The sequence below is a fragment of the Pelobates fuscus genome, chromosome 2 (assembly GCF_036172605.1).
Source record: "Pelobates fuscus isolate aPelFus1 chromosome 2, aPelFus1.pri, whole genome shotgun sequence".
NCBI lineage: Eukaryota > Metazoa > Chordata > Amphibia > Anura > Pelobatidae > Pelobates > Pelobates fuscus.
In genome coordinates, this window is record NC_086318.1 from 321,923,364 (window position 1) to 321,942,574 (window position 19,211).

Consider the following 19,211-nt stretch of genomic DNA (forward strand, 5'->3'; position numbering starts at 1 on the left):
CTATAGTCCTGAAAATAACAAGCATTATTTTGAGACTATATGTTCCCTTCTCTGCACCCCCCTTCTGTCCACCACTCTTTGTGTTTAAAAAAAAAAAGTAAGTTATATAAAGACTACTTACCTACTTTCCAGTGCCGGGACTCCTGTGCTGCAGCTTCCTCCTCCACCTTCAAAGACGTCCGTAAGCCTGTTGACACCTTTGCAATGTACTCCAATCCATTGCTTCTCATAGCCGCGATTCTCCAATCAAATGCTGCTATCAGTAAGACAGTAAGACAGCCACAGGTGGATTTTAGGGTTAAAATGACAGGACTACTGCTCCCAGACCACTTCATTGAGAAGAAGTGGTCTAGGTGACTTTAGTGTCCCTTTAATATGATGTAAATTACGTAATCTATATTATTATTTTGTTTCTTTTTATTTAGGGTGTTCCTTCTTCATTTTATGGGCCGTGCTTTTCCGATGTGCTTTGGACATAATGATATGGAATGCAACCTTCCTTATTCTTAACTTTATGCATTTTATTTATCTGGTATATAAAAAGAGACCTGTAAGTATTATTTTTTTATTTTATTTTTTTAAACTACAACTGGTGTGAGAGTGGGATTTATTCGCTAGACAGTCATCTGTGATGACCCGAAATCTTGAATTCATGTTGTCCCTAATTTAGTCTCCTAGTCATCAACTTGCAAGCATGGTTATTAAAGGCTAAATTTTACAAATAGGCTTTTAGTTTACCAAAATCCATAGTTTAATAAATAAACAGCATTTCACCGCTCTAAATTGTAAGCTTTGAATAATTATTTAGATATATTGTAGAAAGTAGAATTTCTAAGATGCTAAAAGGCAGGTTTAGAGGCTGATTAAGTATTGAGTAGCACGCACTATGCATTGAAGTATTGGCCAGGCATGCAGATGTGATATTGTCTGTTTTGATGAATGTGGTCACAGTTTTCTAAAGAGGTCTATTAGCTCAGTTAATCAATTTGTTTTCAAATCATGTAGCTCATAGGTTAAAGGCAAGCTATGTGCTTCCTTTAGCATCTGAGTCCAAAGAATTCATGTAATTAATTTTGTACATGTCTCCGTACTTAATATCAGATTCAATTGGCATGGCTTTTCCTGATAATAAATAAAGAACTCTGTTTTTCTTAAAGGAATATTCATACTCCATTTCTTACTGCAAAAAAACATCAATTGATTAATGAATGTAGTAAATTAATGTATTTTCTTTTTTACATTTCTGTCTTTGTAAATGGGCACTTTTACTGAGGTTTGTCTAGGATCTAAGAAACATGTCAAGGTTTATTTTTTTATTAATGCCAAAGGGAAATTAAGCAGTAGTTTATTCTTCAATAGCAGTGTTTTCCAAAAGATAGTCTGCAAGAAGCTCAAAAATATCATTGTTTTTAACAAATGCATATTGGCTGGTAGTTCATTCGAAATTTCTGTATTAATTGTGCATTAGTACATTCCATTACTCATATTGGGTTTATCACTAGATTATCACTAGATTTGGGCATTCATTTTTAGAAGAAGCAAAATTCGGATGAAAATTGCAAATTTTTTTCATTCTTCCTAATGGAACAATGCAAGCATAAACTAATGAATGAATCTTCGTTCGACATATTAATTAGCCGCAAGATATTTTCCCGATGCTATGATCATAGCACCGGGAACCGTGCCTCCCTCTCCCCTGCCATCTCTGCAGGACCAGGGGAAGATCACCAGGGGAAGATCAGAGATCTCCCTCATCGTCTCTCTAGCACTGTAATACTGGCAGTCAGCATGGGAGGGAGAGAGAGAGGACCCGTGGGAGCTCCAACCTGCAGCTCCACAAGGTTCGCCTCTCGTGAGCTTGGAGCATTGCCGTGGTTACCAAACCTCACAAGAGTGAACTCTATGCTGAGCTGCAGGCTAGAGTTTACTCTCACCACTAGGACCTCCGGGGCTTTCCCACTGGACCACCAGGGCTTAGTACTGTCCCTCCTCCCAGGCAAAGGTAAGCAGGGAGGGGGGGATATAAAAATAATTATTTTTAATTAAATATAAAGAATTTATATATTTATGAATTTGCCCTCCTACCACCACAGAGATACAATAACTCCCCCCATACACACACTGCCCCCCGTACACGCACTTTACCCCCTCATACACACAATTACCCGCCCATACACTGCCCCTCCATACACACAAACTGTACCCCTCACACACACTGCCTCCACACACACACTGCCCCGCCACATGCACTGCACCCTGTCAGGGTATTTATATCGGCAGACATTTTGTGCTATGATAGAAATTAAAATGTATATTGTCAGTCACTCTGAACAGAGCAGACTCCATTTTGTTATTTTCAAGTTAACAAAAGACACAAGATTTCTATCCCTTCTGTAAAACTAACCACTTTGCCAGAAGCTAAGGAATGCTTAGTATATACAAACCTGTTGATAAGAAATGAGAACGGGGGATGGACAGACTGTCTAAATGCTAATGGAATATAATTAATTCTAAAACCCAGACATTTGTGACAGAGAAGATTAAATCATTTAATTTTACTTTCGATATTGTATAAGATCCCATTGTAAGTTTAGGGGTCATACTTAGTTATAACTGTCATATTAGAAATTATAGCCGAATTTGCCAGACACATAGTCTGAAGAAATTTCAAAGAAACTCTTTGATCTGACAGTAAACTTAAATTATAGACAACTATAAAGATAAGGTAAATGACGTCAAAATAGCCACCAGGAAAAGTTAACTCTTTCCTGGATAGGTATGTTTAGTGGGACGAGACTGCCCTCTATAGACCAAATACTTAAATTGTTATCTGGAAGGTAACCACACCTCCAGTGTCCCTATTGGTCTATCACCTAGTGAATTTTTCCTTTAAAAGTTAAGACAAAGGGAAGAGAGAGGTATGCAGAGGAAGCAAAGGGTATGCAAAGGAGGCAGTCAGGATCGCAGGCTAAGAAAGAAAAGCAGAGTCAGAGCAAGAAATCCAAACAAGTTCCTGAGACTACCTACTAATCTGATGAAAATATCTACTCAACTGGTAAATATACTGGTTTCATTTAATTAAACTTAATTCATTAAAATTTTTCTAATAGCATGATATATGACGATCAGATTTCGATATTTAGAAATCTTAGTTACTAAAGAATATATAATTAAGCATTCTATTCTGCAGATAGAATTACAATAATTATGTATTTATGTGACATATCACATGTTAGCATATCGTGATATTTATCCAGGTGTATTGATTTGCTGTAAAATAAGATAAAATATCTGTTTAGGCAAGTTAAAATTCTGCTTATAGAATATGGTAGATTACTCTTATTAGATGGTTCCAGGAAATGACTAATGAGCTGGTTTAAATGTTATTTTATTTAAAATCACATGAGAATAGGTCTTAATTACCTAGGAGGTCTGGCCAGCATTGAAAGGGTTATTCTAACTGTCAGCTAACGTTTTATGGCCTTAAGCTGCAAGCTCTGTGTCTGTGTGTAAGTTTCACTTTCGTTTCTCTGAGAAGTACTATCATAAATCATTGTTAGCCATTGGGAATGTGTATTGCCATTGTATTGCATACTCATGTTATACTGAATATTCATTGATTATTATCACGCATGTTACATATTATTATTATTATTTAATTTGTCACAATAAATTGTATTTTTATAACAAATTGTGATTTTATTTACATGGAATACATTTCACTTATACGATAACGATCTTTGGGATCTGAGAATTGAAATAGTGGGCAATTCTCAACTGTTTACTATTTTTATCCCATAAATATCCCCACAAACCCCACACACAAACTGCCCCACACTCAGGGTACCCCTCACACAACATGCCCCCCCCACAACACTGTGCCCCTCACACAGAAACTGCCCTACATACACACACTGCACCCCTCACACACACAATGCATCCCTGCACACTCAGTACACCCCTCACATGCACACACTGCAACTCTCTCACACACACTGCACCCCTCACACACACTCTCCACCACTCACACATACACATATTGCACCCCTCACACATTACTGCCACTATCCTGTACTACAGCCCCTACCCCGGCAGATCCCAGGTAAGTTGCCAGATTTAGTGGCAATTACAGTATTCCATTCCGAATGGAAATTACAAATCAAAATGTGTATCCAAGGCTGATAAAATAAGGATTTAACAAGACCTGCTTGTATTAGCAAATTACAGAAAGATTTAGATAAAATGTTCTTTCTTCTTCTTATCTTAAAATCACTAGGTGTCGAAAAATTATCATAATTTACAGATAAAATGATAAAAAATATTATTTTTTTTAAATAATTCTGGTATATAATTATATCATGTTGTATTTTTTATTATGAAATATTTATGAACTTAATTTTCTGCTCTGGATCTCTTATTTTTATTCCAGATTAAAATAGAAAAGGAGTTAAAAGGAATTTATCACAGGATGTTTGAGCCTTTACACGTTCCTCCTGAGTTGTTTAAGAGGCTCACTGGGCAGTTTTGTAGTATTCAGACTTTATTGAAGGGTCAGACGTATGCTGTGGAGAACAAAACATCGGTTGATGAGCGTTTAAGCATCTTACTCAAAGGAAGGTAATATAACAGGAAAAATGGCAATTATTTGAAAGTTAGTACACACATTCTGGCTTATACAAATTATAGTCAAGCTACTATTTTCTTACTTTTAAATCCTGGTAGGACTGTTTTATATTTGGTGTAAGACAACCATCTAATGTTCATTCAAGTTATTTTACATCAGCCTTGTAAGTAATCAAAATTAAAGTACACATGAATAATCACTCACTCACAAGAGCACTCACACACCTAAAGCACTTAACTTGCTCTCTTTTTCATTTTACAAAAGTGCAGATTTCAATAGAAATTTGTACTTTTATAAAATTACCTTTTTACACCCCAAGGTTGTCAATCAGACAACATGTCCTGTTACTTCCTGGTTTGGTTAGGTGGATGTTACAGGAATGTAATACCTACCTCTGTAAGGATCATCGCAGGGGAGCGGAGGGTCAGTTAAGTGCCTGACAGGTTCCATTATATTTTATCATATGAGACACAATATTGATGGCAGATACATCACATTGCAAGAAATCCATAGTATGACCACTATTTTTGCATGTAGATGTATTGAATATATTGTATATTGCCAGGTTCCACATTAATTGTGTGAGGTGTGGTAGTTTGATCTCTTCATATGAACGATATAATGTATTGGTACGTAGCTTTTCATAAACTGGAACTGTAATAATTTATGACATAAACAGAAGTAATACTTTTATTTCCTATAAAATATTTTAACTAGGATAAATTTACTAAATAAAATTCACCTGAATGTCTTCTGTATTCATATGAATAATCTTAGAATGAAGGTTTCGTATCGGGGTCACTTTCTTCATGACATTTACCCAAATTCCTACATTGATTCACCTGAATATCGATCAACAGAGCTTCACCGTGGAGAAAATTTTCAGGTAATGCCGGATACTCTTGCACAATTTAAAAGGATTGATTTTTTTTTAATGAAAACTTTGGCCTTTGTTTAGACCCATGCAGACACTAACTAACCCATGCAGACACAGACACACACTCACCCATGCAGACACACACTCGCACTGACCCATGCAGACACACACACAATGACTGTGTCATGACAATGACACAAAGACAGCATATTTTAGACAGAGACAACTGCTGATGAGTTAAAGGGATTCTCCAAGCAGTCTGTTCTTAAAGTTCTATGCACTGGGAGCAGCTCCTGCAACTGGATGGCACAGATTTAAATGCAGCAAACAGTCTGTGTATGCTCACTCTGTGGGATGGCAATGGTGTTTCAGCACCACAAATTACCAAGAAAATTAAGTAAATGCAAGGGAATTATAACTGTGCAGAGATTTATCACTGTAACCACTACAATATGCGTTTAATAAGCTGTAGAGGTTACAATGCATGGAGTATCCCTTTAAAATAATGTATTGCAAGCATATCCACAGGTATCTGTTCCTATTTACTTACTTCATTTCAAACTAGATCCGTATGAATAAATCATATTGACTAAGTCTTGCAACCAGAAGTCAATTAGAAAAACATACCCATATTTTCATATACTGCTAGAGTTAAAGATAGGATGTAATTTGAACCAAATGAAGAAGATGAAAAAAAAAACCTTTCCATATATTCGGTCAGAAAAGAAACAAGGTCTCATTTCATTTGGGGGTTGGTATGAGCTTGGATATCAGTGAACAGTATGGAGGGGTGATATAGAGGAAGCATAGTGCGAGGCATCTGGCAGCAGTGAAACCAGTCACATCCAGGAAACAGGGCTTGAGTTTGTAAGGATTCCTCTGACTGTGTCCCACCCACTGCCCGCTAACTAGGTATTTTCTCAAATAATAATTTAGCACACTGATTTTATTGGCACCATTTAATGACCATCTTCACTATATAAAATGAACCCTAACTCCGTACCTATCATAGTCTCTAACAGCCCTGTTATACAACACTGTGTAAATCTGTTGTAGTTTGTAAGGAACCTTCTTTTTTTCATTTCTGGCCTTGGCTTGTGTTATTGACGTTGCGTTTCTCTGTGTTTACATACTGAAATACTCTGTGTTGCTGCTTGCAATGTGTATGCACTACTTGTGATTACAGTTCGTTAACTTGGGCTAATTACATGGTTTGGCACTAGATTCTAAACTCTAAACCTGAGAGGAAAAAAATAAAAAAAAATAATGATGCAACAAATATGCCTTGATACAATTGTGTGTTTCAATGTTTATGGACTGTTCAGCTTCCTGGTATTTGATGTGTGTTATCAGGACATACATGACATAAGCATGTTCATGGGATTGTGGGACATGGTTTCCCAATGCAACTACCAAAGTACTTACATATTTGTTGTCCAGACCTATATACCCCTTCCAGCATTGCTGCCAGTATACTCCTGAATACTGCTCCACCTAGTGGTCAAATCTGTTAGTGATGGAATGTTGTCTAAGTTCAATTTTATTTAACATACTTCTTTAGCCTTTTCAGACTGCAGACTAATTATTGCTCTGTAAAACAATAAGATGAAGTCAAAACAAAAACATAGCACATGTGTATATATATAACAAAAATACAAACAAAAGTCCTACAGCCAACCCAAAGTTGACTTTTTTATAACATAAAAGTAAATAAGCCCAAATGCGTTTTTTGTATTCAAGCCCAGTTTAGCATATGCCTTATTGACACAGTCCTCGTTCATAAACCTTCCACACTAGTTACATTGGATATTTTTTATATTGTTCCAGCTGACATGAAATTAAATCAGCTGTGAAATGTAATAATCAAAAAAAGAATCACATGCATTGCATAAAAATTAATCTTATTTGCTTCCCTCATAAATGGGGCTCTTGCTGTATAAGTTATGACAGCAACACATAATTGCACACTATCTTCTAAATGAATTTAATGCAGTTACTTAGAGCAGCTCAGAACATAATGATTTTATTGATGAAGAAATCAGATAAATGCTGGGAGGCAGACAGTGTAGAGGAACTTTCGTAACAAATGTACCCAATAAATACACTAATATTTTGAGTGGAAGCAATGATCAAGAAAACATATTTCAAGAATTGATAAGTCAACATTAAATTGAATTTCAACAATTCCCATTAACTATATGTCAGGTGCTGAAAATGTAAATTATTTAAAGTCTAATTTTAAGTAAATGCTTAACCCCTTAAGGACACATGACATGTGTGACATGTCATGATTCCATTTTATTCCAGTTTGGTCCTTAAGGGGTTAAAGGGACACTTCAGAAATCAACGTTTCAACTAGCCCTCTGATAGAGCATCATGGGAAAAAAACAAAACATTTATTTGGAGAGATATGGCATTATGGCAACTAAAAAGAATAATAGTAATAAGTATCTCCACCACCTTAATTTCCTCTTTCAAACAGCAAGGGAAAGACAAGGTGCTTCCTAAAATATGCAGATATTATCCATAATATTTACAGTAAATATACAAATGTTTGCCGAGGTATGTTGTAACCTATGTCATCTGGTAAGGATTAACAATCCTACTGCCATTGTTTGATAAAGCAGGTCTATAATACTTTCGAAAAATATATGGAACATGAAATGGGAAGTAGAAGTGCTATAACTACTCTATGCTTAGTGGTTATGGTGGTAGTAGGCTGCAAGCAAGCACCCATGGCCTGCAAGTCCTATAACCTCTACAACAGTATGTAATGATTATGGTGCTTAGACTGCCCTATTCATATCTCATTTGTAATTAAGGATTTCTTAGAAACACTCAGGGCCAGATTAAAGCCCAGTGGGACTGGTGCTGACAATTATGAGGGGCCTCAGTACAGAATCTTATCGACCAAAACCACTAAAACCTATCAAGCGTTATGTATCTGGTGGAGATGTTGCCGGAGGGAAACTCATAGGATGCAGCTATAAGAAAACTCAGTTTCCCTTAACTAATTTAATTTCAGTTAGTCCACACAAGTTTTGTTTACATATATCCCTCTTAAAGGATCACTATAGGGTCAGGAACACAAACATGTATTCCTAACCCTATAGTGTTAACACCACCATCTAGCCCCCCATGGCCCCTCATGCCTCCATAAATATAGTAAAAATCTTACTGTTTTCAAGCCTGAAGCTGTAAATCTGCATGCTGTTAGACTCAGAAAAACAAGCAGTCTGCTGACATGTGGTAGCCTGATCCAATCACAGTGCTTCCCCATAGGATTGGCTGAGACTGACAGATCAGGGGCAGAGCCAGCATGATTCAAACACAGCCCTGGCCAATCAGCATCTCCTCATAGAGATGAATTGAATCAATGAATCTCTATGAGGAAAGTTCAGTGTCTGCATGCAGAGGGAGGAGATACTGAATCACAGGATGCTGTGCACAGTGCTGCCCTGTGCTCTGCTGACAGCAGATCTGAGTGGATGGAGGCATATTATGCCTCCATCAACTCCGAAGTCCCTCTGGTTCACTCTGAGTGACTGCAGCTGGAGGTGTTCCTAGCTTTCAATGTAAACACTGTATTTTCTCTGAAAATACAGTGTTTACATGAGAAAGGCTGCAGGGAGCTATAATTCTCACCTGAACAACCTCATTAAGCTGAAGTTGTTCAGGTGACTATAGTGTCCCTTTAAGTATCCATACTTAAGAAAAAAAATACAGGCCTTACGAATTTGTATAACTAATTATGTATGCGTTACATCATATGATGTAAATCACAAGGACTGACATAAGAGAAAATTCTGTAAAATCACCAAAAACATGCTTACAGTTTGATTCTGCTGTATAGATGGATTGCTCCCAGTGTCTCCCTGTCTCCCAGTGCCCCCATGTCGGTGTCCGCTAGTGACTGTGTCCCCTAGTGTCTGTGTCCTCTAGTGTCCGTGTCCCCTAGTGTCCGTGTCCCCATGCCACATGGGGACACTGAGACACTTGGGGACACTGGGAGACTTGGGGACACTGAGACTATGTATAACAGTGTCCCTATGTATCAGTGTCTCAGTACCCCATGTCTCCCAGTGTCCCCATGTCTCTGTGTCCCCATGTTGCCCAGTGTCCCCTAGTGTCTGTGTTCCTATGTCTCCCAGTGTCCCCATGTCAGTATCCACCTGTTAACCTACAAAACAACTGCATTTTTTCCAACTTTTACAAATTCAAAGAAACCATTTATACACTCTAGCTCATGTCTAGATAGCTTTAAAAAGAACAGGAATTCAAAAGTGCAACTATCCTCACCTGGCTTAAATCTTCATATAAAGCAATCATGGAACCTCGTAAATAAATCTACAGGACATAACAGGAAACAACCAGTCTTCCAAAACATCACCTCAAACACAATCATCCTTACATACCGTCCGACATTTCCAATGGACAAAGACGGACAATTTAAATTTAGGGTGTGACCAGGGGCAAAGGTATCCTGAGAAGTTTTAGGTGACTTACAAATAATAAATTGTGCAGCTTAAATATAATTTAGAACAAAAACAATGTGTCTTATTTACATATATTGATTTCTAAACACATTTATTGCAATTTAAAGACACATTGCGGGGAGTATTATTGCGGTGGAGCTCTGTTACACACACACACACACCAGCAATATGGAGATCCTAGAAAAGAGTGACATTAGGATGGAAACATTGGACAGAGGGACTTAGGCCCAAAGTACGGACTGTTGGACTGTCCCTCCTACATAAGGACACTTGGGAGGTATGTCCATAAACACTCGCATGATAAGCATCTTCTAATGGCCATGATTCCCTTTGACATTCTGAGGAGGAAAGTAGCCAGAAATCTGCATACACAGTTGTTGACAACAATACTGCATCGGCTGCTGCAGCTGGCAACCATGCTGCTAGAACAGTGCAATACAAGCACCAGTACTTCATTGAAGGTAGAGGAAGTGGGATGAAATACAATGGGTCTGCCATTCCAGGGTCAGTCTCTTGACCAATCACAGTCACTGTAAACCTGACATCATCCAACTTAGGCCTCGATTTAATATTTTTGAATAAGCTTTCCAAGCGATTTGTTTACAAAAACACCCACAGACTTTTATGGGGAGTTCTGTGTAAATCATCAGTTGCAAAATTCGGATTAAATAATTCAGTTGAAAGTTCTTCTAACAGTATTGAATCAGTTAGAAAGCTTATTAAATCGAGGCCTTAGGTTTTGATTTAAAATTGGTCGATAAACTTTCCAAATGATTTCATATTTGTGGATAAACTTTTAAAATATCAAAAAATATATCATATACATAAAAAGTGTAACACTATATAAAACTATTTCGAAACACTACAAATGTTTAATATTTTTCATAATATCAAATCTTTTTAAAAGTTTATCCAAAAATAATAAATCGAGGCCTTAGCATGGAACCAACTATAAGTTATCACTTTCCATCTTCTTCTTCATGATGATAATGTATTGATTAAAGTTATGGGTCATGTACAAATTCTCTCTTTAAATTAATCATGGTGTCTTTGCAACTGAAAATAAGAAAGTTTAAGAATTTGTTTTAAAATATGGCTTTTGACATGGGTAAACCTTACTTTAAATAATATAGTTTATGTTTATTTCCTAGGTCACGATTACTGCAGATGATACCTGTGTGTTTTTATGCTGGTCTCGGGAAAGGTTAACATACTTTTTGGAGTCAGAGCCATTTCTTTATGAAATATTTAAATATTTGATTGGAAAAGATATTACAAACAAATTGTATTCATTGAATGATCCTACATTGAGTGACAAGGTAAGACATTTAGAACTTTTTATGTCATATTATTTTGATTCATGTACTACCAAAATATATTGCATAATATATAATTTATTTCATTAGTATATGCTTTAACCCCTTAAGGACCAAACTTCTGGATTAAAAGGGAATCATGACATGTCACACATGTCATGTGCAGGGCCAGACTGGCCCACCTGGATACCGGGAAATTGGCCGGTCCGGTGGCACACACTCTGAGGGGGGCGGCCGCATTTGACGCTGGAGCCGCTGGACCGGGTGGCAGCCTCACTGGTCCGGCGGCACTTCTGTCACTAATGCTGACTCGCTGAGGGCTGAAGGAGGAGGGAGGAGCATGTCTCTCTACCATGCTCCCTCGTGGTTCCTGTGCTGGGAATTGTGGGAACCATGAGGGAGCATAGTAGAGAGACATGCTCCTCCCTCCTCCTTCAGCCCTCAGCATTAGTGACAGTGACAGGAGTGCCGCCGGACCGGCGAGGCTGCCACCCGGTCCGGCGGCTCCAGCGTGGAATGGGGTCGGCCCCACTCACTCCTCTCAGGTAAATGGGAGGGGAAGATGGGGAATAAAGAGACACAAGGGGAGGGGGGAAAACAGAGGGGGAATAGGCACAGAGAAAAGAGGGGGAAAGAGACAGAGGGGGAGAGTGAGACACAGAGGGAGCAAAAGGGGGAATAGAGAGATGGTGGAGGGAGGAAAAAGAGACCGAGGGGGAGAGAGAGAGGAAGGGGGAGAGAGAGACAGAGGGGAAGAGATATGTGGGGGAGAGAGAGAGAGAGACACAGAGGAAGGGGGGAGAGAGACAGAGGGGAAGAGAGATGTGGGGGAGAGAGAGAGAGAGACACAGGGAAAGGGGGGGTGAAAGAGACAGAGGGGAAGAGACATGTGGGGGAGAGAGAGACACACGGAAAGGGGGGAGAAAGAGACAGAGGGGAAGAGAGATGTGGCGGAGAGAGAGACACAGGGAAAGGGGGGAGAAAGAGACAGAGGGGAAGAGAGATGTGGCGGAGAGAGAGACACAGGGAAAGGGGGGAGAAAGAGACAGAGGGGAAGAGAGATGTGGCAGAGAGAGAGACACAGGGAAAGGGGGAGAAAGAGACAGAGGGGAAGAGAGATGTGGCAGAGAGAGAGACACAGGGGGAAAGGGGGGAGACACACAAGGGGAGGGGGAGAAAGAGGCAGAGGGGGAAGAGAGAGACTGGGAAGGAGAGGGGAGACCCCCCCCCCACCACGAGGCTCTCCCCTGCCAGCCGATCTCCCTCCCCGTTCTACAGGCACCGTGCGGGTAGCCGGCAGGGAAGGGAGGAAGAGAGGACCCGGGAGCTCAGCCTGCAGCTCCTCTGCGTCCTTCTCGCATGAGCACAGAGCACTCTCATGAGAGTGAACTCTAGCCCTGGAGCTATGGGCTAGAGTTCACTCTTACCACTGCGACCACCATGAATTCCTGGTGGTCGCAGTGTTGAGAGTGAACTCTAGCCCCATAGACACACTGCCCCCACACACACACCATTAACATTCAGACACTGCCCCCCATACACACACTGCCCCCACAAACACACCATACACATTCACACATTGCCCCATACACACACACTGCCTCCACACACACACCATACACATTTACACACTGCCCCCATGCACACATTGCCCCCCACACACATACACAGCCCCCCACACCCCCTACGCATTCACACACTACACCCCCCCACACACACATACACTGAACCTTTCACACACACTGCACCCCTCACACATTGCACCACTGCTCCTATACCCTACTACAGCCCCATATTCCAGCAGACCCCAGGTAAGTTGTCAAACTGTTCTTAAATGGTTTGAATACTTACTCTGTGAGGGGGTCCCGGCACTCCTTGCACCATAACCACTACACAGAGCAGTAGTGGTTATTGTGCATGGATTTTTTCTTTAAATAATCTACAAGTGCCCCTCCGGGATCAGGCTCTGGATCCTCCACTGGTATATGACATGTATATTAATGTGTGTATTAGTTTTATATATATATATATATATATATATATATATATATATAATATTTACACATATATTAATGTACATTTATATATGCATAATACACAGAGAAATGTAATTAATATGTACCATATGTAATGAGCAGATATTGGCCGAGTCTTGTTGCTAGGTGCATACTCCAGCACAATAACATATTTAGAGTGAAGAGCGCACCCACAGAACTTCAAAATAAACAAGATAACGTACATTTTTTACAGTTGTGCCCTACATGCATTCACCATTTCAGTCCCATTACAAAGCTTTCCTTAATATGTCAAGGTAGTTGGACTGAAACATTGATTACATGCAAAGGCACGTCTGCTTAAAATAAATCAGCACTTTTGTTTATTTTGAAGCCTATGAGTGTTTTTTTTTACGTTGGAGTAATAATTTTTAGTTTTAAGTTCTCTTTTCTAACTCTGTATCTGCACACTATGCTGGCGCAACGCATTATGGGGCTTGTAAATATTTTTTTCCAGGGCTGCTTTTAATTCTCAGTCCGGCCCTGGTCATGTGTCCTTAAGGGGTTAAAGGCAAGCAATGCCAGATTCTGCAGAACCAGCAGGTGCAATTAATCCACACACCAAAAAAAAAGCCCATCTTAATCAGCAGTTTCGGTAATGAAAACGCCATATCAGCAGCAGATAAGGATATATAAGTAAAAAGTCAACTTTAGACTCCTTAATGATACAAAAGTGTTAAAATCGTTTAAAGGACCACTCTAGGCACCCAGACCACTTCAGCTTAACCCCTTAAGGACCAAACTTCTGGAATAAAAGGGAATCATGACGTGTCACACATGTCGTGTGTCCTTAAGGGGTTAATGAAGTGGTCTGGGTGCCAGGTCCTTCTAGGGTTAACCCATTTTTTCATAAACAGAAACTGCTATGTTTATGAATGGGTTAAGCCTTCCCCCTATGTCCTCTAGTGGCTGTCTCATTGACAGCCGCTAGAGGCGCTTGCGTGCTTCTCACTGTGATTTTCACAGTGAGAGCACGCCAGCGTCCATAGGAAAGCATTATGAATGCTTTCCTATGTGACCGGCTGAATGCGCGCGCAGCTCTTGCCGCGCGTGCGCATTCAGCCGACGGGGAGGAGAAGAGGAGGATCGGAGGAGGAGAGCAGGAGGAGATCTCTCCGCCCAGCGCTGGAAAAAGGTAAGATTTAACCCCTTTCCCCTTTCCAGAGCCGGGCGGGAGGGGGTCCCTGAGGGTGGGGGCACCCTCAGGGCACTCTAGTGCCAGGAAAACGAGTATGCTTTCCTGGCACTAGAGTGGTCCTTTAATATCCCATAAATCAGAAATTTATTAAAGTTCCTATAACAGATCCTGAAAACATAATTATTATTATTTTTTATTATCCATAATTTATTTGATTTATTGTTTCTATTTTGTGATTCATTGTATTTTTAAACTTATGATTGAAATACTATTACATGGCGACAATATAAATAGAATTCTGAGCCACAAAGCACACACAGTATAAGAATGTTGGGCCCACTGCGTTGTGATGCTTAAACTCATTCATGGACAATTAAATGTAGTCAACAAAGCAACTTTAGTTTAATGTAGTTGTTGTGTATAGATCATGCCCCTGCAGTCTCAATTCTCAATTCATTTTGGAGTTAAATCACTTTGTTTATGCACTCCTACTCACACTCCCCTTTTGTGACTTATACAGCCTTCCTAAACATTTCCTGCAAAGTGAGAGCTAATGTTGACACTTTCTTTATTGCAAAATCTGTTTAATTTAGAATTTCCTATCTTCTGTACTGTAAATACCTTGCTAAATCTTCCGGGAGCACTCTGCCTGTGATAAAAGTTCAATTTACAGAGCAGTAGCTAAAAACCTCTAAAGGAAGTTAACATCTAATTCTGTCTGTGTGAGTAGCAGACGGTGGAGGTGTGGCTAGGGCTGCATAAACAGAAACACAAGTGATTTAACTCTTACATGGCAGCGAATTCAGCAGTGAAACTTCACAGGCATGATATATACACTAAACAGCTTCATTAAGCTAAAGTTGTTTTGGTGACTATAGTGTCCCTTTAAAGATCTGTATGGCAGATTATTAATCCCATTTTTTTAAGGGGAAAGGCAGGGTTTTAGATGTAGCTAGGTAAAATTACAAGTGATCGATCCCTGAATTATTGTTCATCATTTCATCATTATTGGCTAATGTATGCCTTAGTTTCAAAGCAGTTTTATAGCCTTCCCATCATTTGACAGCCACACACTTAATATTTTTTACTACACTCTTTTCTATAAGATAAAGTGGTGTTTAAAAATCAATCAGACATCATTTATAATTTTATACTTTTAATGTTATGTTGTTTTAAGAGTAAGGAGCACCCATTTGTAGCACTAATTGCATATTAATTACACCATTTTGTATTTATGTGAATTTTATCACAGATCATTTATTTAGATAATGTACATCTCAACACCATTTAAAATTGATATCCATGTATTGGCAGACAGTCGCAGGCTACCTATTTTCATCTATTAAACTAACAAAGACAAGCACTGTACAGTGGTTTCTGGCCATTTCAATTTCATTTACCAACTCCAAGGGTTCAATAAAAAAATACAAAATACAAAAAAATCTTATTAGGTTTCTGTGGGTCAGTTGTACAATGTTTGAGCTAATCAGTAATAGTCAACTATGGGGAGCGGGAGAAACTATGCTGATAGCAACTATAATGCTTACTATTTCTTAAAGAAACACTTTTGTGGTACGAATACAAATGTGTATATCCTAAGGTTCTAATGCCCTAGTCACCGTTTAGATGGATGAGCCCCAGCTCCTAGGGTTTGAAAGGGGATTTTTACTTACATTTTCTCCCTTGCAGCGCTTGTCTGCCTCACCTTTTTGTTGAGATCATCGAAATTAAAGATCTCAGCCAATCCAATGCTTTCTCATTGGAAGCCATTTGGAGGCTAGTGGATGTATGTGGCAAAACGATGTCCAGTCAGTTGGTCTCTATGAAACCATCTGAAAGATATAGTGGAGTTTTATTCCATTATATTGCAGATCCTCCTAACATCATGACAGCCTCAAGAGGCAAGCTGAGCCTGCTATAAAAACATTGCCTGACTGCAGGACAGCAGTGTTTTTTCTGGTGCAGGGTTAAAAATGGATGGGGCGCACATGACACCCAGATCACTTTATTGAGATTAAGTGGTTTGGGTGCCCATAGAGTCTCTTTAAGTGGTGCTCTAAGTGACTAACTAAAAACACATGTGATTGAAAATACCTATTTACCAAATTACACTTTCAGTAAACACTAAAATAAATGAGAAGAAAAATACCTCTGAACATTTGGATCAACAGCAAAAACAGATGTGAGAAAGGCTAAATCTGGCATTAGATTCTCCTAACTCTCTCAACATCATAGGAGATGTTGCTTGTCTGTCCCAAGCAGTCCCTGTACTCTCATTCACTTGCATTGGGAAGTTGAATATCAGAGAATATGAGCAGTTTACAATGACATATGCCGACATGCTCAACAATTTCTACTGTTTGGCTGTAGCCCACCTGGTTTTCCATTCACAGAGTCTAATAGCACTTGCAGCTTGTGTTTACAATTGCAGGTGAATGGGGCATTGTACATTGTACATAGGAAAGTGATGCCTCAATCCCCTCATAGTAGGCACCTTGGGACCTCACACAGTTCTCCCAGCATCTCTTCCAGTTGACTAAAAATCCTTTGTTAGAATGGCCATCAGCTGCCTCTCGTATTTACATTTCCACTTAGGGGTGTACTCACTTTTGTTGCCAATGGTTTAGACATTAATGGCTGTGTGTCAAGCTATTTTGAGGGGACGGCAAATTTACACTGTTATACAGGCTGTACACTTACTAGTAGCGTACATTGCAGCAGAGTGTCATTTCTTCTGTGTTGTCACATGAAAATATATAATAAAATATTTACAAAAATGTGAGAGGTGTACTCACTTTTGTGAGATACTGTATATGTCTGCCACTAGGGTGTTAAATACATGTGATATTTTCATATACATATGGTATGAAACTATATATGTATTTACTATTTTGTTATTCTTTAAAGGTAGCCAAAAGGATAGATCGTCAAGCTAGTCTCTGCTCCCAGCTCTCAGTAATGCAGATGAGAAACAGCTTAGCAAGCACAAGCGATGGTGAAGATGGCCTACATAACTTTTTACGAGGAACATCCACTGCTTCTTCTCTACGTAAGTATGACAGCAATAAAATAATTAGTATTTAATATTTTAAATTGAATGTAAAGCTGAATCACACATTTTGCAAAGACTCAGAGGCTCTTATTATGCTGCACTATTTGTTTAGTATACTTGCCTTTATAAATGTGTGTAACACATTGCACCTTTTTGTTCATATCCCTTTATCAGGGATGGTTTTAAGTGTGACTAATATGGCAAGCTAACTAAAAATCTAGCTTCATTTAGTCAGTAAATCAAATAGAAGAATATGTGGATGGACTGAACACAAAAACAAAGAAATACAAAGGAACAACAGATATATATTTTATAAGAAAACATTTGTAGTAGTGAGTAGTTTCTGTGTATTGAACAATGTATCTACCTGTCTATTATCCATGTAGATCAATCAATCTCTCAATTATTTCTCTGTACAACGATTAATTACTACATGTCACCTGTCTGTCTATCTATCTAAAGATGTTTTCTGTTTGTTTGTTTTGTTTTTGAACAAAAACAGAGCCATGGCAGTGGTCAGTTTAAATAATCGTCGTTCTTGCTTTGCTGTTTCTACACTTTTTTTTTCTTTTTGTAATATTTTCAGGGGGGCTAATGTTTGAAGACAAATATACATTCTAGCAATAGAATAGCATGGTGATACAGAACATATTGGGGTTTTTGCTACTACAAAATGTCATTTTAAATTGCATTAGTCTAAAAATATAAATGTCCCGTTCACGTAAATCATGGAAACATCATTTAAAGTACCGGTATACATAAATCACAGAGACAGGAGTTGAAGTTTTACTGCTTCATAATTTTTAGGAATTCAAGTTTTACTGCTCAGTGCAGTCGCAGGTTGGTTTCAAACACCACATATCACTTTCCTAAAAATAACATTCTTTATGATTTATTGAGAAGCCAGAGTGTGATTCACTGTGATTAATTAACATGGCTGTCTCTTATGTGCCTCAAAAAATAGTGAGCGAAACTGAACCTTATTTCAGGGATTCAAAAAAATTTAAATTAAAGTTTATTTCAAACTGGTTCCTTCTATTATAACCAATGTTCCAGAGACAAATACTCACCAAAGTGAGTATGGGCTGTTGAGTGAGAAAGTCATCCAATCGCAATGCAGGTGGAAATTGTCTAAAATCAATGGTATTTAAATCAAATACTCTTTGAACATTGTGCTGAAATAGTAGGGATTCAGATTTTTCAGATTACAATTTTTTATATATTTATTATTGTTCGTGGCTGGATTGTGTAGTTGTGTCTTAGATGTTTTATTTTATTGGCTTATATTCATCACATTTTTATTTTTGTAAAGTTTACACTAATTGGAGTAAGGGGCTTTGGGACCCCTGAACAGATGGATATGGAAGATTGAGGGATTTGTGTACTTTAAAAAAAATGAAAATCAATTGTGGGTTCCTACAGAATTCCTGTACAAATTTTATTTCTATATGTTTGTGGGTGGGTTTTCCTGCTGATAGATGAAGATATCAGCTTCTTGTAGTTTAATTTTTAATTTGAAGTTTAATACATTATCACCATAGGCAGAAACACTGATTAGGATACTGCAAATTCTGCATGTTCCAATCACCTTCTAATCCTGCCGCAAGTGTGTGAAAAACTAAATTTAGCACCAGTTTCAGATGTTGACTTGAAA

The 19,211-nt window shown here is 38.6% G+C and overlaps 1 protein-coding gene across 2 annotated transcripts in view; it reads left to right on the forward strand.

Moving 5' to 3' along the window:
• BVES (blood vessel epicardial substance) overlaps positions 1-19,211 on the forward strand; it is a 74,784-nt gene that overhangs the window by 44,582 nt on the left and 10,991 nt on the right. For both annotated transcript variants that reach the window (XM_063443551.1, XM_063443550.1), the window contains exons 3-7: positions 426-550; positions 4,430-4,617; positions 5,402-5,510; positions 11,149-11,316; positions 17,413-17,554. In XM_063443551.1, the coding sequence (XP_063299621.1) occupies positions 426-550; positions 4,430-4,617; positions 5,402-5,510; positions 11,149-11,316; positions 17,413-17,554 (732 nt within the window). The remainder of the gene's footprint in view (positions 1-425; positions 551-4,429; positions 4,618-5,401; positions 5,511-11,148; positions 11,317-17,412; positions 17,555-19,211) is intronic.